Source organism: Varanus komodoensis, unplaced genomic scaffold (genome assembly GCF_004798865.1).
Source record: "Varanus komodoensis strain SLA01 unplaced genomic scaffold, ASM479886v1 scaffold6_1, whole genome shotgun sequence".
Lineage (NCBI taxonomy): Eukaryota > Metazoa > Chordata > Lepidosauria > Squamata > Varanidae > Varanus > Varanus komodoensis.
The window spans coordinates 6,282,988-6,305,614 of NW_025336345.1; the positions used below are offsets into that span (position 1 = coordinate 6,282,988).

At 43.3% G+C, this 22,627-nt stretch overlaps 1 protein-coding gene across 2 annotated transcripts in view; it reads right to left on the reverse strand.

Moving 5' to 3' along the window:
• The window catches only part of GRK6 (G protein-coupled receptor kinase 6), a 34,341-nt gene extending 17,379 nt beyond the window's left edge, over positions 1-16,962 (reverse strand). For both annotated transcript variants that reach the window (XM_044450962.1, XM_044450963.1), the window contains exons 1-6: positions 16,852-16,962; positions 10,004-10,099; positions 3,409-3,521; positions 2,588-2,665; positions 1,797-1,897; positions 322-414 (exon numbers count right to left, since the gene is read on the reverse strand). In XM_044450962.1, the coding sequence (XP_044306897.1) occupies positions 322-414; positions 1,797-1,897; positions 2,588-2,665; positions 3,409-3,521; positions 10,004-10,099; positions 16,852-16,903 (533 nt within the window). In that variant the 5' untranslated portion in view covers positions 16,904-16,962. The remainder of the gene's footprint in view (positions 1-321; positions 415-1,796; positions 1,898-2,587; positions 2,666-3,408; positions 3,522-10,003; positions 10,100-16,851) is intronic.
• Positions 16,963-22,627: the final 5,665 nt, after the last annotated feature.

The following is a 22,627-nucleotide window of genomic DNA, read 5'->3' on the forward strand; positions in this document are numbered from 1 at the left end:
AGAACGGAAGCAGTTTTGCTCTGCAATTTGTGCAAGTCACATTATACATATATGAGCTTGATCAACTGGAATAAAGCCGGGATCAAGACTCCTCAGCACATTTCAAGGCTAAGCTAAAGATTGCAAAGCCAGAACACATCCTGAGGAGGTCTCCTTTCCGTTCTGTCCTCGGGACTCACCCGTGAGCCAGGATCTTTCCTGTCACATGATAGACAGAAGTGTTACAGGCATGAAACATACCCTGTATATCATGTATAAAGTCTCCAGGCCCCGTAAAGTAGAGCTACCTATACCACTAAGCCAATAGCAAAGTGGGGTTACCTTTCCAAATATTTCCACTGCAGGAAGCGGTTGAAGAAAATACTGTCAAGGTAGTCGGCAAAAGGCGCCATGCTAAGATAGTCATGGATGAGCCTAGGGAAGGAAGCAGAGTCTATCAGAGCAGGTGAGGCCTTCCTAGGCAAGGGAATAAAGAGGGCACAGCCTGAGGCTTCTCTGACAAAAGGCGGAATGAACATCAAGCTTGAAACTCTTCAGCTCTCTGAAGGTCATGTGGTCATGGCAGTGCCAAGGAAGGCAGGCATTAGGGGAGAGCCCAGGAACACAACATTCAGTCTGGAGCGCAATACATGAAGGAATATGAGGGTGACTTCCTTTTTCAGTGTCTGCCAGAGAGAGCAGAGCTCCACAGCAGAGCCTCTTTGTTCCCACCAGTTTTTTGCACAGTCACAGTAGCAAGATTTGGGACCAAAAATCTAAATTATATCGGCCAATGAGACAGGATGAAAAGCACAGATGGAGTGTACACTCTAGGTTGTGGGTGAGAAGATATCCAGCATGCACACATGTGTGTAGCAGACCCCAAATCCACAAATTGGATCCTGACACAAAATACTGGCTCCAAATGGCAGGGGAATGAGGGGATGACATGCAGCCTCAGAAACAAGGATACATCTGAGTACATAACTCAGCCCAGGAATTCAGAACTTAGTTTATGGCCCTGTCACACAGAAATCCATTCCTGGCTCTCCCCCATCTTCATTTTCATCCATCACAGAGGTGAATTTAGGAGGGGGAATTCTGTTACTGCTGCTGTGACTCAAACTCTTGCAGATCTTCTGCAAATCTCCCAGACATCTACTGGTAAACCTCAGTCTATCTTCGGTCCACCTCTGTTCAAATGCTTGCTTTGAAGAAGCCTCCATTCAGTGCTGCCAGAGCTTCAAGTGCAAGCAGTATGATCAGTGGCAAGAGGAAACACAACCTTTGCCTGTACCCATCCAAACAGTATGCACGAATATTTGCCACCAAGGTAAAGTAAGAAATTTGAAACATAGGTCCTTCTTACTTTTTAACATATATTCTGCTTTTCATCCATCCAAATCACAGTGGCATTTCTATGGCATCCCAAGCAGTCTCTCATCCAGACACTGACCAGATGCAGACCTGCTTAGCTTCAGCAAAGGCTGTCACATCATGTGCCCTCAGACCAGCACTCCAGGTACACTCTTCCCAAAAATACAAGTCAAAAGAAGGCATCTTGCTTTGAAATATCTCCACCCGCCATCAAGAGAGGATTAAGTCACCAGGGATCATTGCATATGCTGCCTTTTGCATATATGCCACCCACTGGGAAATAAATATCTATTCCAAATCCAAAACCTGCTGGGGACAAATCATCCAACTACACATGAACTGGATGAACCACAAAGTTAGGCCGTGTTAAGTGATCGCTGACTACGGTCCTGGAGAATGTGAATGTTGCGAAACAAATTTCTCCCAATCCCCCCACTCACTTGGTAGATTCCTTAAAGAGCTCTTTACTCGGTTCCTGCTCCAGTCGCTCAGAACACAGATTTACTAGCTCCGGGGGCACTTCAGGCACATGGTCCACACTCTGAGGACAAAGGGTCAGGGTCACACAGGCGAACTGCCATTGTGCAGGTTCTGTGAACCAGCATGGTCAAGCATGAAGGTGGTCTAGGTACTCCAGTGGGGCCCTCAGCACGTTACCAGGTGACCGAGACTAGCAGCAGGGAAAGGTCGTTGCAGCCGCCCAGGACTTCTATCAGCATCACTCTCTTGAAAGAGAGCCAACCAAGGCCTGCCAGGGAGCACTTCAGAGAGGTAGCCACACCGGCACAACTCCTTGTCTTTGTTTCTTTAAGGGCCTGGCAATGCAAGAAGCTCTGGAATGGGCAGCTGCAGCTGCCAAGGTCTTCTTGCTCTTAGCACAGCATGGCTGTGTTGGGGGCAGAGTCCAGGGGCCCTGGGGTGAAAAAAAGGAAAAGGCACCTGCCCAACCCAGCATTTTTCCTTTCAACTCCAGGCCCTTAACATTTGTAGCACACACACATTAAACAATCCTGGAGTCAGTCCTAATGGGCCCTTTGGGTTTCTGCCAAGTGCTGACACAAGGCCTAGGCAGAGATGCTTCCTCCAGTTCAGCAATGTTCAGGTCCATGCACCAGGGCACCTGCTGCTCTCACCAAGACCACTGCTTTGAATCAATAGTGCATCCCATCAGAACAGCACCCTGCAGTGAGCCATTCGGTTCCTTTGTTTTGCAAACTGAGAAGGATCTCACCTTAGGGTTCAGATAGGTCTCAATCAGGCACTGCCCATACTCTTTCCGTTTCTCATCAGGGGTCACGTCATACTCTGCCTATACAGAATAAGAAGAAAGCAATACTAAGTAACTTATTCTAGAGACCTATACTTCAATCAAAACAAAAAAGATGAGAAACTATCCAAGCCAAGCACTTTTTGGGTAGACTAGGGGTGTCAGAGAAATCCCTCATCTGCCTCAGTTTTCTTTCTGGAGAAGCGCAGAATCATAGAATAGTAGAGTTAGAAGGGGCCATGAAGGCCATCGGGTCCAACCTCTGCTCTTGCAGCTCACCAATTTACACCATGCCACTCAGGCTGCTGTCCAGTTTCTTTTTAAATATTTGAGTGTGGGAGAGTTCAATATCACAGTCCAGAATTCAATATCACAGTCTATTTAAGACATTTAAAGCAGACTCACTGGGCAGAAAAAAGGCCTACAACTCCCAGCATGCCCCATGGCCCTGCAGGCTGGTTGTTGTAGGCCTTTTTCCTGTCTAAATATGAATAGGATTACACCCTTAGGTATAAAACATAATTTTTATTTCATTTAAAATATTTCTAGACCAAGAAACCCTCCCAATTTTATTTATTCTCCATCTTTTTTTTTTTTTTGGAATGGTGCTCAAAGCAGCTAAGAACAGTAAAGAGAATGTGAGATCATGCTCTGAGTAAAATACAAATAACAGGAAAGTATTCAGGCTGTGCACTCAGCTTTATGAGATCCCCTAATCCAAAAGCTGAAGTTAACTACCACCCGTGCATAACCCGAGGAGGTGGTTCTCATGCAGTTGTGCTTACCACAGCATCCAGGAATTTGACACAGCGCATAAGCTCAACTCGTGTTTCACAAAACTGACGGAACAGCAGGCGGCCAATGGGCTGCTTCTCACACAAACTGTGGTAGTCTCGCTCTGGAAAGAAAGCAAGTATGATATCTCCTAACCTGTACCAAAATCAGGGAAGACTGAAGGAAGAAGGACACTAACACCATCTTCCAGATAATTCAGTGGGTTTTACTTCACTGAAAGATTCTGAACTCAATGCAGAGTCCAGAACCTTTTATTTTTGCTCTAAAAATGCTACTATCTTGAGCAGGGAACCTCTGTGTTGCTTCATCTTCATTTTAATATTTTAATTTCCAGGTGCAAGACCCTTCTGCCACACCTTTAAGATTAAGAGCTCTCTTGGCAGAAATATTTGGTTCTGTTTAACAAGTCACCCAGCACTTTGGAACATTCGTGGCTACATCTGCATTAAGAAATGAAGAGTGAAGTGTTCGAGCAAGGAGTTTGGTAAGCCCTGTGGGATCTAAGAATCTCTTTACAGCAGGCAGCAATGCCTACATACTCTCTCAAGCAGCATTTCAAGAAAGCTTTCTTTACAAGGAAGAGAGCAAGAGGAGAGGAAAAAAAAGGAGAAAATTAGCTTAATTCACTGCTTGCTCCCAAGGAAGCATTTTTTAATGCAACAGGATAGTTAACATGTCCTTAAAAGAGGAGGAATCTTATTAAATATCAGCTTGAGGCTTTCCTCTTTTCATAGTTTCTTTAGCTGTTACAATGCAGGCACTCCAACCTACCTCTATCAGTGGTAAAATTACAAGTCCAACAAGTCAGCTCCCCACAATGAGATTAATCTTTTATTGCTTGCTTTTCTGCCCTCAACCTGACATTTGTACACTAGAGGTTTTATTCTTTTTCCTATTTAGTCTCAAGGACAACCTCTTTCTAAAGCCTGCCATAATTGGAGGGCACGGGGAAGAGAAGAATGACATTTAGCTCTCTTATTAAATTGTGTTGCCAAGGTCTTTGCAGAAGTCACTGCTCAAGGCCTGCGCCCTTCCACTTGGGATACATGCCAGATCAGTGAGTCATGCAGAAGCAAGAGAGGCAACAGGGCAGCCTCCTCAGAAGAGAGGATTCTGCTGCATTAGTTGTAGCTGCACGATCCAAATAATACAAGAAGAGGAATAACTTGTCCTCTTAGCAGAGGGAAGGTCAGCAAGGCCAAAGCAGGGACACCACACTGAGATACAGTAGGCAGCATCATCCATTGGTGAATACTTCAAGTTCATGGAAGCTTCTGATTTTTAATTTCTTGTGCCACACAGATGTGCCCAGGATGTGGTCTGAGAATTACAGAGGCAGTAAAATCACAATGGTGGTGAGAAAGGGTTTCAAGTGGTCCAGGGACAGGGATTGAATAGTAAGGTGAACAGCCCCTCTGCAGTTCTCCCCTGAATTACAAGACAGGCCTGGATCAAGGATTTGGGCTGAAACAGAGGGGGTTTATATCTTAGTAAGAAGAAAACCAGCCATCATTCCTCTTCTCCCAATTATGCCTCTATCCCTTTGCTACCCTGCCTTTGGGAACCTCAGAGTTCCCCCACTCTCAAGCTCCAACTTATCACCATTTCAACTTAGATTTTATCTGAGAATTAGCAGGGTCAAAACATTCATTTTGTGATCCAGTTTGTTTGGATGAGCTGTTAATTTGCTATTTCTACCTTGGGGTTTCTCATGAAACTGAGATCCATAAATCTACACAAAGAGCTTGCCATTCCTGTTGTTTTTTTCTTTTTACTACATATCCTCTTGGAGGCATTGCACTATAGCAGAAAAACTCAATCACACAAGTAGAAAAATAGTTTTCTTTTACATGTTGATACTCTAAAAAAACAGAAGTGAAACTAGAGGGTCATGGTTTTGTCTAAACAACCAGGAGTACAATAAATGCTTTGTGTAGAGAAGTTTTCTATCAGTGCTTTACCCTTTTAATCCAACTGTCAATATTTACATCATCTGTTCTACTAAGCAAAGATGTGCTTTATTTTGCATCACCAAATGAAAACAAAAAACAGGTCAAAACGAAATTTGACTGAACAGGAGTTGATTCCCGCAACTGCATCACCCACTACCATTTCCATTTCATGAGTAATTATAACTTTTGATCCAGGATCGAGCATCAAGAACCGAAGCCAAACGGGACAATTCGGCCCCAACAGTGTCATGGGGCAGCCACAGATCCTGAGGAAAGAAGGAGCAACCTAATTCAAGAACAACCACCACAGGTTGCTGGCATTGTCACAGTTTTCTAAACATTTAATGTTTTTTTGATGAAATATTTGAAGAGGAATCCTAATACTGTTTGTGACCCTTATTTTCCGTAGTATCCCAAATATCTAATGAACGTAAGGTCATACCTCACAGCTCCACCCACCTTGCCGGAATCAGTTTAGTCATCATTTCCCAGGAAGCCTCTCTTCTGTAAATCACCCCACCCCAACTCTCTTATGGAGTATGTTGTAAATACTCGGCTTTTCGGTGCAGCAGTTTCTCTAAGGAAACTGTGGTTTCCTGATTTGTGAATACACTCAAAGAAAACAACGCCAAGCCAGAAAGAGGTGGGGGAGGAGAAAGAGGCCATATGCAAGCGGCACCATTTCCTTTTTCTAACAGGAAATGTGAGCACTGAGTGAGGGAAGGTGAAGGTTCACAGCCTGGAAGATTACAAGATGCTTCACTGCACCAATGCCACTGCCACAGAGGAACTCTTCCTCCAGAGGCATAAGTTTTGCACTAGATTGGCGGGGCTGCCCCAAGAGCTCCATGATGGGGCACAGGGGAATTAACAAACAGAAATAAAAGAGCTGCCAGAAGAGGGGGAATCCTAGATTTCTTCCAGCTCTCCACTTGCTTATAAGAGAAAGTATGGCCATAGAGACTTCACACATCCCACAATGCAACTGTCAGTTCTTTAAGATACACAGCATGTCTTGGCCAACCAGAAGGTCATTGCACACATCCTTACAAGTGTCTGTTTCCCTTGAACATCACAGTGTTAGCTTGTGCATCATGCATACAAACTAAAGACAGTGACCAAGACTGCAGTAACTGTGTCAACAGCAGATTCTTGCAAGCTGAAACTGGGCATTTTAAACAGATGGCAGTAGAAGAGATACTTCACAGGACAGGGAGATCATAGGAACAATTACAGTAGCAAAGATGGTAACAGAAAAGATGTCATCCAAATTAAGTCAGGCTGATACTCTAAATTTTGAAAGGTCATATGGTTAGGCTGTTCAGGAAATATCTGAGTTTGAAGAGTCAGCACTGAAATACTGGCAGAGCACCAACAGTGAATTTCTCTCTTCCATCAAACACAGGGTAATGCACATTGGAAGGAATAATGAAGTGAAACCACTCAAGAAGAAAGCCTGGGCATTGTTGTGGGTAGCATCTGGAAACCCTAGCTTAGTCCACATTTAGGACCATATATATACACAGGATTGGAGCAGAAAGTGAACTGAATGCTGAGCTGAAGGGTCATGTTAACATGTTAAGAACAGACTTAACCCCTTGCCTGAAACCCTGGAGAGCCTCTGCCAATGTAGAACGGATCATGTTACACCAGACAGACCACTGGTTGGCATCTCTACATAGAAGCTTCCTAAGAAGTTAGACTGAATGTAGAATCTAACATTCAGTATGTCTCTTTCGCAAACAGGAGTCAGCATGGGGGAAATGAACAGCAAAGCATTACATTTAAATGTAATGAACTTCTCGCCTTCAATTGAGTAACATTTTTCTGCTTAAAGCCTAGTTATGTCAACACAGGATGCTAGTCTTGAATACTGGTCAAAACCTGTGCCACATCACTCACCTTTCTTACTTCAGCCTCAAAAGAACATCCTCCATAAATCCATAAGCCAACTAATCCCCAAGCCTCTGGGAAGCAAGACCTCTGCACAACAAAGGTCCCTATTCCAGGATTCCCATGCTAACTGCTATTTTCAAGCAGGTACGAGACAATAGGATTTCTCCGTTGAACACCAGCAGGGACACCTATCATTTATTACCTACTTCATAGGCCGCACAAATGAGAAGTCCTCTCTCGTAAATCCTCTATGAAGAGGGGAGATGGTAGCAACCACAAATAAGAGCTTGCTCATAAGCCAAGCCAACATTTAGCCTGCTCTGCTCATCTAAGTTGCCGGTATTTCTAGCTCTTCCTTCACACAGTGATTACATTAGAAAATTCTGTAAAATCGTAATTCCAGGAAAAGGTACACCACCACTGGAATAAATCTGACAAAATATTTACTTATTTATTACTTTCTGTGATAAGGCTCTCTATGCAATTTGCAATGACTAAATCTGGGTTTACTGCACAAGCAGTAGAATTCTAGTCATGTGTAAAAGGCTTCCTTACACACACAACTTCAGTATCAAGGCATACTATCCAGGGAAAAAGAATCTCCTTTGTCATCCGTGAGGGTGCCTGCACATCCACCATGCACTTAATAAGAGCAAAGGTTCTAAGGGAGGCCTAGCTGAGGAAGTCTTGGAAGCATCTAAAATTTCTCTGTCTCTTGAGACTTTTTGTATAAGCTTGTCATCTCAAAAGTTCTTTTATTGTCACTGCCTTAAAAGGGAAGGTCTAGGGTGAAGGGCTGTGAATATTTTTCATCTTGATAGAGGGTGCCTGCACATCCACCATGCACTTAATAAGAGCAAAGGTTCTAAGGGAGGCCTAGCTGAGGAAGTCTTGGAAGCATCTAAAATTTCTCTGTCTCTTGAGACTTTTTGTATAAGCTTGTCATCTCAAAAGTTCTTTTATTGTCACTGCCTTAAAAGGGAAGGTCTAGGGTGAAGGGCTGTGAATATTTTTCATCTTGATAGATCCTTGGGCTCGTGTATGTCAGCAAAAGAGACCCTAGCTAGTTCATGAGAAGAAACTGCTGCAAGTACAATTTAGAAATTAAGCTTAGGCTAGATAGCTGCATGATTTCACCATGAAATAGTTTGATTTTCCCTTGATGTCACTCAACTGCCCACTATATTTTCAGTAAGATAATTATTATTAGAGGTGAAGAGTTAATCAGAATACAAGGTGAGGATTGGTAAGCAGGCCTATGTGCAGGTGAAGGAATGCAGGTTCTAAAGCAGAGCTGGGCAACTTGTAGGCCTTCAGATGTTTTGATCTACAACTCCCATCAGCCTTAGTTAGCATAACCAGAGATGAAAATGAGGGGATCTCAAAAGACCTAGAAAGCAGCTATTTCTAAGCACTGATAACTAGGTGAGTATGAGTGAAAAATACTCAGGCATATTTGGGGAACAGAAAAATCAACTGCTTCAGATGAGGTCAAGTGCATTGACAAGAGAAGATGGGTATTACTAGACATCTGAAGATACCTTTTTATTAAGGATGGCCAAGCTATGGCTTGAATTCTACATGTTTTTGACTGCTGACAACTCTTGGGTCAACAAAAATGCCCATGTATTTTGTAGCTCCTGACATCTTCCCCAAGATGCTGGAAAACAGGGCAATTCCTCCCCTCTGTAGCCACTTGGGCTACAGGCACCACTCACAGGAGGGAGAGGGAGAGAGAGAGAGAGAAGTAACTTAGGAAGCATGCAAGGAAGAGAAGAGGGATGAGACTGCTAAAAAAATATGGAGGGGACAGAAGCAGTTGCTTAAGAGGTGTGCACAGTGTGAAAAAGCATTACCAGCTTCCAGACTACTGAGAGGTGTGAACAGCACAGAGTGGAAAAAGAACAGGCTCACTCAAAAAGAAACATAAGCTTAAAACAGAAAGGAAAAAAGGCAAAGAGGTCAGCCACTGTTTCCCCTTTTTATGTATTCACAGTTATCTTGCAAAAGTTAGACCTAGCCTATGGAACCTTCCCACCCAAGCCTCACAGGCTTCATCCAGGAAATGGGGGGGGGCATAACAATCCACCCCCTCCTAAGACTTTTCCTTTATCTAATGGGTTTCAAAAGACTTACAGCCAGCACAGAGGCTCACAAAGCTCCATTCTAATTAGCTGTGACATTACATTAACGTTAGCATTGTTTTAGTTGAATAATAGAACAATGCATGCTTAAAGTATGGGCAAGGGTTGAAGGCATCTTGTGGCTCAAAAGCATTTAAAGTCTGTGACTCAGAGAGTTTGAAACTTAAACTACTCCTATCTTATACAAAGTCAGATAAGACCAATACCATCTACTCCAACTGGTAGATGATCTCCAAAATAACAAGCGGAGGCTTTTCTCAGCCTTGTTAGAAAGGTACGATGTAATACATGCAAAATATTCATTCTACCAGTGGACTACAACTTCTCATAAGTTTGCCAGCAGGACATGGTAGAATGAAGTAGCACATGACAGAAGGTGATATACTTACAAAAGATTCCCAGCATGGAAGAGCAACAGTATCACAATGATATCCAAAGAAATCAGGCGTGCATATGAACAATCACAGCTCACAAAGGAACAAACAAAACAAGATCTTGTGGCAAGTACTCAAGGTTTCTTCCTTTACATCTAGCCCCACCCCCCACCCCCATCCAGGTAGCACTGAATACATCATCACAGGTGTGCTCCTCACCCAATGTATGCCGAAGATCTTCACACTGGCTGATGTGTGGAAACTGCAGCATTTGTCGCCATTTTTTACTCTTTCCCTTTCGGTTCCCTCCTCCACCTGCAAGAGACACAGAAGAAAGGGGCGGGGGGGGGGGGGAGAAGAGAATTTGAAAACTGAGAACTGAGGCTGACCAGAATGTACACCCTATGAATTCTTATTTTTGTCCTCCATCAGAACTCAGTTTAAGGATGTCTAGGAAATAATTGCCCAGATCTTTTTGCAAGCCTTTCCCAAACATTATCTGCATCTGTGTTTCAAAAGAAAGGACCAGCAGTCACAGGAGAGGAAAGTAAAGTTCAGAATGAAAGTGAAGAGCTTGCTTAAGGTCATGGACTGTTTCCCTGTAACTAACCTTCACTGGCTAAATACACAGTGCACTGAAATACAATCTTCAGGATTTTCTTCCATATCACAATTACAAGTATGCATTACAGTCTGGTCACTTAATGCCAAATCTGTGTATACATTAAGAGAATGAACTTGCTCTAGAAGAATAAATGCTACAAGGCAGCCATTCCTAAGCTCTTGTTTTGTAGGACTTTTGTAGAACAGCCATAGGTTAATCACTTCAATCTGCTAAACTAAATACGAATATTGCTTGACTTATTCCCTCCAGAAGCTGGAAGAATGGTAAATTTGCATTTTGAAAGTAAAAGGCAAATAGCATTGCAGAGTTTGCAAGACTAATAGGAATCTTGGGCTTAACAGTCCAGTCCTTCCAGCCTACCCTCAGGCACCATTATGAGCAGCGAGAGTAAAACATTTAAGATACTGCAAGTTCTATACATACAACCCACTCCCTACACTAGGTCAGGAGAAAAATCTTCAGAGCAGACACCTCCTTCCCACCCAAAACCAGTCACATTACGGGGCTTTTTTACTTCCCTGAGTAAAACCTTCCAGACTGTACCAGCCTACTCAGACCCATTTTGGGAAAACATACATTCCTTTTCCACAAAATGAAAAGGGAACAGAGCCACTGAAGTCTTAGAATCTTCACAGCAAACAGGGTAGAGGCCAAGAAACAGTGACAAGCAAGACCACCCAACAAGTTTCATGGCTGAATAGGGATTAAAACCTGGATTTCCACATCTAATCCCAACAGCCCATTCTTCCTGCCACACTTACTTTTCAAATGTAAGCAGGAGTGAAGTTTACCAATCTATTCTTAAGGAAGAGATGTCAGCAGCACAAGATATCTAAAATAACTCAGTCTGTAACAAAGAACTGGTGTGGTTAAACTGTACTTTGCCAGGCAAACTTCCTGCAAAACCCTTCATAACAGGCTATTCAAATGAGTTGGCAGGACAGGTGGGGAGCAAGCAGCAGAGAAGGTGGCAACAGAGTTGTCTGCTTGGTTTTGTACAGAATGAAGTCTCTTTGGTGGGTCACTGGAAAGTGGCCGCTTTTTTCAAGGTATGTACAGAAAATCAACTTTCTACACACCTAGGATTCCACCCAGTTCCATTACAATCATTGGGGACTAACTGAATGGAAGGAATGCAGCATTTCTAGAAAACCATTTTTCAGAGACACTGCAGGATGAGTAGGATTATAATATGAGAAATAAGAGCCCAAGTGCTCCCTACCTATTGAAGACTGGAAGCACAATGGCTTGTGAGAATTTTTACAGTAAAATATTTTAAACAGGCAACTTGACCACAGGTCAGAGAGAGAAAGAACAGATGAAGAAGGTGCACAACAAGCTTTTGCCTATGGCGTATTTTACTTTTTTCTCATTAGAGAACAGGCATTGCCTAAGCAGGCCAACAGTTGTACTGAACTGTACAAATCTAGGAAGGAAGTGAATCAAGGCAGTGGGCAGCTGGCTGCACAATACTCTCAGCTACAACTACATGAAGGGAGGAGACCATTGGTGGAGGAGGCGGCCATGGTCTGAGATCCCTGCTCTAAAGAGATTTCAGTGATGGGAATCTACCAGGCTTCACTCCTCACCAAGGTCAGAGCAATTGTTTGCTTTCTCTTCCTCCAAAAGAGAATCACAAAGAGCAAGACAGATGGACAATGCAGCTAAGCCATTCCTTGCAACCTTATCTCTGCTGAACACAAGTAGGAAAGCAGAAGCACTTTAAAAGGGAAAGGGTGGGGGAAGAGCTTGTCTTACATTTCCCCACCCCAATAAAATCAAGACCAATACCTTTTACAAGTGCAGTATGAAAATGAGCTTCATTCTATACAACATGCAGTGTGCTGAGAAACTGAGCTTTAAAAAAAAGATAATACATTATGCTTTAGACTTGTATGTCACTCTATGTTGCCAGTTCTGGGGTGGGGGTGATTAGTGACCATACTGAAATATTTCTGTGCTTTCATTAAACATGACAGCCATATAAGCAGCTTTCACAGGTACATACCCCTTTTATAGAAATTATACCTATATAGGAAATTTGTCATATTCGAAGTGCTTCTAAGAGGCCACCTTGGAAATTTATGTTGGGCTCAAGGGCTCCACCTTATCCACATAACTATTTAAGCTCAATTACAATCAGTGCATAAAAATGCATGCAAATGGCAGATCTCAGTGTTAGCTGCTGGACAGAAAGCACTTACTCTAGAATGCTACTGCATACAAGTAGTAGTTATGCATACAAGGCAGTCCAACAACCTATACATGGAAAGTTAATGTGATGTGGTTATTTTAAAATTAAATGGGTCTTCTTCCTGATATTAGCTCTCCAAGTCTGTACCTCCAGGGATAGTTCCTGATGGGCTAGAAAGCAGAAAAAGTGCTAAAGGTTTTACATGAGATTTCCAGCCATCTGAGGTGATGGCAAGAAAGTCTGTTTTGCCCCATACATTCATAATTATGAGCAAGCTTGCCCCTCATGAGATGGGCTTAGAATTGTAAAAATAAGAGCTTATGACGCATACCTTGGAGACTCACTGCCACGACATGTTTAAGAGGAGCAGAAACATATGGAGCCAACTGGGTGACTTTGGGCCAGTCACAGACTTTCAGCCCAACCTACCTCACAGGGTTGTTGTTGTGGGGATAAGATGGAGGAGGAGAATGATGTAAGCTGCCTTGAGTCCTTTGAGGAAAAAGGCAGGATGTAAATCGAAAAATAAATAAATAAATATTTAAGGCTGCAGTCCTCTATAGTTACCTGGATCTTGGCAAGAGCCTATGTGGAGCACACTGATGTCTAGTCAGCCACATCTTATGTTGAGCTGTCTAATGTAGAACATTTAACGGGTAGAGTATAAATTACACCCAGTTCTATTTGGAATTTTGGACCATGATTGATTAAATAAAGGAATCCTAAACTCCTTCTGGAAAAGTTTTAGGATCTAATGGCTTGGCAACTACTCTAAAAAAAAAAAAAAAACTCAGTTCTTTATGGCAAGAAATTTCAAAGCCACCATTGCAAAGATAGCTTAAAATAACTCTTTCCTCTTTATAACAGCCCTATATTTATCAATTCTGAATTCCACTTCCATCTCTTATCAAGAAAGCCATTCCCCAATGGTTAAGAGGTTCTCTCATCCCATCTCAATTGCTTTAGATACCTTTGAACTGTTCACATTTTTACTGCATTACCCACTCATTTATCAAATACCACAGGCCTGATCTTGAATAAAGAACCACAAATCTTTCACCACATTAGTGTGTTCTTACCCTTTGCTTTCCGTGAATCATATGTTTTTAACCCATAGCAATGCTCAGCATGGTGAGTTAAGTTCTTGAATATTGGTTCCTGCTAATTCTAGATTTTAAATATTTTACAAGGCCTTTTACAAGGATACTTACTGGAAATCCTAAGTTTTAAACAGCTTCTGTCCATCAAAGTAGCTACTGTATGATCAAGAAACACCTGTTTCTCTGGATGAAAGAAACCCAAGTTCCTTGTCAATTAGCCAGACGGTACAGAAAGCTCTTAAAACCTCTCCTTTGGTTGACATTATGTCATAGTTCTTTCATGCTTGGGCCACTTCCTCCATAAAAAACTTCTGAATTTAAGACACTTAAGGTGCAATCCTATGCAAGTTTAGACAGAACGAAGCCCTACAACTCCCAGCATGCCCCAGTCAGCTATGCTGGCTGAAACATGCTGGAAGCTGCAGGCCCTTTTTCCTCTCAAATTATGCATAGGATGATGCTTTTAGGCAGCAACCCCATACACAGTTACCTAGTTATAAGCCCTATTGAACTTGATGGGACTCAGTTCTAAGCAGACATGCCTAGGATTACATTGTTAAACTACAATTTTGTGCACACCTACCTGAAAGTAAGCCCCACAGGACACAATGGCACTTAGTAAAGATGCAGAGAATGGGACTGTTACTAAAGTTTGGATAATTTCATCATTCCATACATTGAAAAAATGCCTTAGAAAACAGGGTGATGGTTTGTTTGAAAACACATTTGTCTGTGTATCCTTTCCTTAAACTGGGATGCCAGAACACACTAGACAACTGTATCAGAATTAAAACCTCTGCCACCTCACCCTACCTTCATGCTATGCCACCTACATACATGCAAACTCACAGACAGAAAGGCAAGTCCTTTCAATCAGCAATAGCATCAGAAAGTAAATATTTCATGCAAAGCCATTAATGCAAAGTCATTGCCCCAGTAGAAACTAATCCAATGTCCAGGGCTACCTGCATTCTGCTCTTCTGCTATCTTGCTATATCGAATGTTGTACTGGGTTCAGAATTCAGCACCCTGATACCTGTAAGGTTTGATTTACATGTGATCAATGCCTACTGAAATCACAGGAACTAAACCAGAAAGGGCCGAAGCTTCCATGACCCTGGGTGATGTGGCTTCAGTGCACTGCATAGTCCCTTGTCTTCTTCAAGACTAGCAGCAACTTTTTTTGTTTTTACAAAAGACAGATCTGCACAGATGTCTATGCAACTATACATAAAACTATACAAGCCCCTTTACAGAGGACAAACTTTCTCAGAGCTCACAAAGAAAATGGCAGATTTACAATGGCAAGTGTCCAGTCTTTAAGTGGTATTGACTATGAGATGTCTTAGAGCACAATGCTATGCATGTTTAGACAGAAATAGTCATGTTGCAGAGGAATACTGGTGGTTGTAGGGCATCCATGTGTTGAAAATGCATAGGATTGCTCTGCTATTTGAGTAAATCTGCAGCTCTTCTAACAGAGTGAAAATAAGAGTAAAAAAATCTATTTGGAGATGATGGGTGACATTAACCTGCACATATTCCCCAAGATGGCATCAAAAACTGGAAAACAGTGCAATGAGCAGTGATGAAAAACACTGCTTCATTTTTCCCCCTTTTCTTTTCCTCTCCATATACAGATGAGTAAAGAAAGGTAACATGAGGGGCTCTTATTTTACACACATTTCTACCAGAAAACCCACTGTTTGCAGACATTCAACAAATATAAGCCAATATCTGCTTAGAGAGGCCTTTGAACTAATTAAAGTGACATATAAGATTGATTGATTGATAAATTAATTAATTAAAGCATACATGGTAGTAGAAGGCTCCATCCACAGCACTGTAGGTTGAGGGACAAAAAAATGATTCTAGGACCTTTCAGCTGCCAGCCAGCCCTACTGTGTCTGACCCAGCAACCCATTATGGAATCAGATGCACACAAGCTGGGTCAAAAGCCAATTCTACAACTTCTCTGTTACTGCATGGCAGGAGAACATGCAGAGGCCATGGCTCAGTGGTAGAGCACCTGTTTTGCATGCAAGAGACCCAGGTTCAATCGCTGGCACCTCCAGACAGGGCTAGGAAGGAACCCTGCTTGAGACCCTGAAGAGCTGCTGCAACACAATACTGAAATACTAGGCTAGATGGACCAATAGATTCAGTAGATGGCTGCCTCCTATGATCCTAACATTGTTCCTATGGGAAAACACACATCAGATGCACTACAATATAAACTAACTTCTGGTGCTCCACCTAGAGTCAAGTTGGACGGTGCACAATAAGCTTCTCCTGCTACTTCTAGGATCCAGGATCCAGTTCTGTTGCCATTTCCTAATTCCTCTCAGCCTAGAGATGAAGTTAGACCACATTTTTAATTTGGGGTTAAAAATTAGAATGTTCTTTTTGAAGAATGCTAGCTTTCCCAGATTTCCAAATGAGCACTGGAGTCTAAGAAGGGTGCAAAGGCTTTAATCAAGAAAAAGCCACACTACTGCCAGATCAAGGCAACTGTGTCTGCGTCCAGCAGTCAATGTTGTGCCCCCGGTGACACAAGTCACTTCGCTCTATTTCTGGGCTCGCCGGGCCATTTCGTGGACAGCTCCTTTACCAGGCCTCTTAGCACCCGTTCCCGTGTGTTTGCCGGTTTGTGATTCAGAAGCTCCACAATGTTACACTTTCAATACCCTCAGGGCTGGCCGGGGGCGAAGGGCGACAAGCCTGCTAGATGGGTCACCACGACCTCCCTCTTCATCTCCCACCCACAGCACGTTCCTGGCTTGACCACACAAGCGGCGCCCCTACCGCCGTACCCGATATCCGCCTGCTCACACAGGCAGACACTCACGCCGGGCTCCCAACTCACTCTGGGCTTATGCCCCCGCCTTGTACAGCCCTCCCTCTATCTCGCCCACTTCCCCAGACAGGGCACAGCTAAACCAGTCGCCACTGCTCTTCCCTTGCAGTTCATTGGAAAGGGAGCACTAACTCCTGGCGGAGCGAGGAGAGACGTAGCCCTCGGCCAAGCGGAGAGTAGCCAACAGCGCGGAGGCTAACGGGGCTCCTTCCTGCTCTCACCCGACCTGCCTTTCGTAACTCAGCAAGCTCCTCCACCACCTCCCAGAGCCGCCACCGGCCAGCTTCTCACCCTCGCGCGCCTTGAGCAGCACAGTGTTGGCCACGATATTCTCGAGCTCCATTGAGGCCCGCCCAAGGCGCCGCCACTGCAGCTACTACGGTCACCTCCTCCTACACCGGGCCACACTCGCTCTCTTGCTTGCTCACCCCCCACCACCACCCGCTCGCTCCGGCACCTCAGCTACCTCCATTCTAACCCCGCCCCACTGCCTGCGCGTCTCGACCAATTCCCGCGCGCGCAAGGCCCGCATCGATTCTTGATTGGACTCATGACCTTCCCCGCCTCCTCTCTGCCTTTCTTTTTCATTGGCTGCCCAAAAGAAAAAAAAAGAAGACGAAATGGAAGGGGCGGGCCGCGTGAGTCTAGGGTTTTTCTCGCCGACTGATTGGTTAAAACTGCCTTTTGGTAGGGTGAGAATAAAACTATTGAAAAAAGAGCTGCCAATCGGATCACGAAGGTAAGAAATTGGACAAGCTCGAGTGCAAGCTCTCTCCTTATTCCTTCCTTCCACCTCATAGATGGAACCTCGCCCGTGCAAATATGCTATAGGGTGAGAAGTTCGCTAGGCAGTGCTGATGGGAGACGTGATAGGCACGTTTGGAGGACACGAAGCAAGTTTCCTACATGTGGTTCGTGTACAAAGGAATCAGAGTGGCATCTATGGAATGGGAAGGAGTTGGGATAATAAGAGTACAAATTAAGGATTTTTTTTGTTAAGTCAGAAGCAGCCTGATCCTTTATATGCTTATTCGAACTTCCATTGGGTTCGATGGGAATTTAGGCTGTGCTTAAGGTTGCTATGTATCCCCAATCTCCTTAACAAGCAAGATTTCATAAACCATGTTTTATTGAACCTTAAATTAATCTGTATAATAATTGTTAAGCATTAAGCATAAACTCAAGGAGGACAGATTATCTTCTTGTAGTTCCTGGGATCATGCATGTCTCTTTTTTCATAGATTCAAAGAACAGTAGGGGCAGAAGGAGACAAGGCCATCGGGTCCACACCCCTGCTGCTACAGGACGCCAAGTCACACCATCCCATTCAGATGACTGTCTCTTGTGTGGGAAAGGCCACGGCTTCTCTTGGCAACTGGTTTCACTGTCCTATTGCTCTGACAGTTAAGGTTTTCCTGGTGTCTAGCCTGAATCGGGTATTCTGTAGTTTAAGTTTGTTGTTTCGTGTCCTACACTCAAGGATGAGTGATATCTTTTTCCTTCCTCTTTGTGACAGCCTTTGAGATACTTGTAGAATGCCATCATATTCTCTTATAGTCTTCTCGAGGCTGAACATGCCCAGATCTCTTTCATGTAGGGCTTAATTTTCAGACCCTGGACCAGCTTTGTTGCCCTCCTCTGAACCCTTTCTAGTTTTTCCTGCATTTTTAAAAAACCTGGATGCCCCAAAATGAACACAGTATTCCAGGACAGAAATGTCCTCTTCTCATACTTTGGTTGTTAGCTACTGCTTTTATAAGATGGACATTCCTTGCCATTGTCGCAACTTGCCCCTGCCTCAGATGTAAATGTGCATTTGCTGTAATTGCATATTCATCCTTCTCCAGATCCCATTTGGCCTGGTTCCGAAATGGTGAGCCTATGTCTGAAGATTTGGCTCTGACCTTGCTAGTTTTTGAGGTACAGTGATTTCAGAATGGCAGCCCATTTAGACATGCGAGAGCCACTTAAAGGCTGCAATAGTACACTTCTTGCCTTACCTTTTCTGCCAATTTTTCATGAATTGTTTTGCCCAGAACCTCCAGAGATAATAAAGAGACGATGAAGTATATATGTCTATACTGAGAAACCATAAAAAATGAGCTGCTTGTACCCTTTCTGGAATTCAATCAACCCATAGAGGCTGCAATCCAATTTCAATGTATCCAGGCATGGCACTGGACTCAGTGGGACTTACTTTTGTATGAGCGTATACAAGATTGGGTTCAAGCCATGTGAACAATTAGGAGAATCGAAACCTTGTTTGGTAGGGGTGGGGAATGAGTTCATTTTATGTGAAAATGGGTGAAATGTCCTTTTTGAAATAGACCCAGCATTCTAACAGCCATGCTTACAGTGTCTGATTTGGCAAACAGCATACTATGGGAGGAGAGTGTCAGATTTATTGTGGCTGAGAATTCAAAAGGTTTTACCACTGCAAGATCCTATAGTTTGGTCAGCCTGAGCTAAGGAAGAAGCAGGATGTGGCAAAAGGGAGTGGGGGAAAGAAGGATGGTGACATCATGGTCCAGTGAAATGGAGAGCAGCACAGAGAATTTAGGCATTCCATTCACTCTCACTTGTCAATTTACAGATGTATACATTGATTTTAAAGTATACATGCAAAACATTTCATGAACAATACATGAATAACAAATGAACAATACAATAAATGGACAACGCAAGTGCTTGATAATCACGTGTTCCGTTCCATACACACTGCATGATGACATACAGGAGAAGGGAACTGGAGCTCCACTAGCATGTCCACAAGCATCCTAAATCTAAAAGAAGTATGAGCCTATCCAGTGCAAGCAAGTCTATTCCAATGTTAGCATCTCAGGCTTATCTGAATTGAACTTAAAGCTAAGACTATGTTCGTGTTCTGATTTATTTATTTATTTAGTATTCAACACTTTTCTGTACTGTCCCATACTTGGATGTCTTGGGATGGTTTGCAACAAATTAATCCTAAAAATAGAAATAAGAACAACAGTTGCCCAGCATCTAATTTTAAAATAGAAACCCACTAACTAAAACAAGTTAACAATTAATTAATTAACAATTAAAATACTGGGAGAATAAAAAGGGTTTCACCCGATGCCGAAAGGAAAGAAGCTTTGGCGCCTTACTTATATGGGAGTAAGTTCTACTGATTTCAGTGAGACTTATCGCCAAGAATTGTGCTCACAATGTGAATTTACCCAGTTCACAGTATGCAAGTGTCTTTTTAGGCAAGTGCCCTCGCTCCTGAAAATAGTTTTGTACTTGTAATTTGAACATCAAATGATGGGTTTATGTGCCCGCGCAATCTGTGTTCCTGTAGTAAGTTGCTCAATACAGCAGCTGCTATGCTGGCAATTGACGCAATGCTATATACAATGGTACATTTGCGGAACAATACCCTGGCTCTGAGGTCCTGACTTGAGCAATTAACATGTCCCAAGGGTAGGGCATACATCAAATAAATGTAAATATTACAAAAGCAATCATAACTCTAGTTCTTGATAAAACAGACTCTGACTATGACTATTGGGACAGGGAGGATAGTTGCAAAATTAACAATAAATTAACCAACCAATGTTAAGCAGTATGAAAGACCGGATGGAACACTGTGGCACTGCACAGACGAGTCCCTGTGAAGATGAGCAACCTTCTTCCAGCACCATTGTTTAAAGTCCAGAACATCTTGAGGGCACCAAGTTGGAAAAGCACTGCCCCAGCCAGTGAGGAATCTGGCCCAGAGATGTGACCATCTGGCCTGTGGAGCAGAGCCAGTCCTCCCATGAGGCAAGGTGACTTGAGGAATGCTATGCTTAGGTTGTGTAGTAGGGAAAGCAGCAAATGGAGAGTTCTCCCCTCACTGTCAGGAAGCCCATCTGTGGAAGCTTTGGGTTGGCAGGTGCTTCAGAGAGCAGAGCCAGTGGAGCTCTCAAGAGCTGCTGCTTGCCCTGCAACCCTACACAGAGAATCCACCCATTTTCTGATCAATGGAATCAGTCATGCTCAGTTGGAGGTTATCAGCTGCAAAAGGCAAGAGGAAATATAGGAAGGTGCGTATAGTCAAGGCTATGGTTTTCCCAGTTGCAATGTATGGCTGTGAAAGTTGGACCATAAGGAAGGCTGAGCGCTGAAGAATTGAGGCCTTTGAATTGTGGTGCTGGAGGAGACTCCTTCAAGTCCCTTGGACCACAAGGTGATCAAACCAGTCAGTCCTAGAGGAGATCAACCCTGACTGCTCTTTAGAAGGCCAGATACTGAAGATGAAACTCAAATACTTTGGCCACCTAATGAGAAGGAAGGACTCACTGGAGAAGAGCCTAATGCTGGGAACAATAGATGGCAAAAGAAGGGGACAGCAGAGGATGAGGTGGCTGGATGGAGTCACTGAAGCAGTTGGTGTGAGCTTAGGTGGACTCCGGGGGATGGTGGAGGACAGGAACGCCTGGAGGAATGTTGTCCGTGGGGTAGTGATGGAACAGACACAACTCTGCGACTAACAACAATAAGACCTGTGTCCACATCCTCAAGTGTCAAAGCTAGAAATGGCTGGTGGAATGGATAATAGAAGATTGAGGTAGCCATGGAGTTTGCTGCTTGGGGTTTGGACATCGCACTAAGATAGTGATCCTGTGCACATTTACTGGATGATAAATCTTTTCCAGTTTAACAGGACTCAAGTCCCAACCAGTTCCTAAATAATTTGGGAGCTACGTGGCCCAGACTATAGCCACTAAATTACTAAATTGCTAGCTTGCTTTTTTAGTATATAAGCCACTTTTAAGGCATTAAAAGGCACTATGCACGATTTAAAAACACAAAAACAACACAAAGCAATAAAACCATGATAAAAACAAAAACATTACCATTTAAGAAGAGGCCACAGATTTGCATTAAATGTGCATATGGTAATTATATGTATAGATTCACAAATTTGAAAGTGTAAATCAAAATATGGTACATCTCTCTCACATTAGGGGAAAACATCGTGACCAAGCAGTAGGTTACATGGTTGCACTAGGACTGGAGGTTAACCTTGTTCCAATGAAAATCAGCCCTCTGAAGTTGTTTGTCCAGGATGGGAAGCCATGAGCAATTCAAGCAGGTTTTCCCTAACAAACCAAATAGCTTTAGGGTGACTATTTCCATTATGAAAATTGCACTGAGGAAGGGCTTAATCTCCCTTGCTCCCCATGCCACAGTCCCCTGTGGATCAGCACAACCTCCAAAGCTGCTTTTGCAAAATCCTCTGAAAGTCTTCAGTGCACCTAAGTATCTCTCCATCACTGCATGCAGTTTGGCGGATAGCCTCAGGAATGTCAGAATGAGTTTTGGCAGAGGCCACAATAGAAGTCAGTGAACTGTGCTGCTGTTTCCTGCTGTGGCATAACCAGAGCAGCAGGTGGCACTGCAGGAAAACAAAGGGCAATTTCAGCGGGAACTCTTTCTTGGAACTCCAATGACTCCTGTCTGATCCATTTTTAGTTCCCATGTAGACAGCCCTTGGCTCACAGTTGTTTGCTACAATGAGTTTAGCATGATTATTTGTAGTCTATCAGAGGCTTCCCAGAAGGTCTGATGTGGCAGGAACAGGAAGTGTTCCCTTTTTAGACAAGACTTCCTCTGTGGAGATAAGACATTTCCCAGAGGTTCTGGCTAGGAAAAAAAAAGATAGTTATTACTGTAATAAGAAGAAGAATTACAAAAGGCGTCACTGAGGTGGAGTAGAGTTGGGCAATTAGACAGTTGGGCAGGACAAAGCAAAGTAATGAAACTATGATGTATCTTGATGGGGAAATAGAAACATTAAGTTCAGCATGAGTGGGTCTCGGTTCACACAACCAGATAACCCTGCATAGTTACCACAAGTTGTTATTTTTTTAACATAGTCAAATGGTTTCTACATTATTGAGTTTTCCATCCTCCCTGCTGACACATACCATGACTGAAATTTAGTTTCAAGGAGTGTTGGTTCCTGCCTACGTTGTTATTGTTAGTTGCAAAGTCGTGTCCGACCTATTGCAACCCCATGGACAACATTCCTCCAGGCCTTCCTGTCCTCCACCAT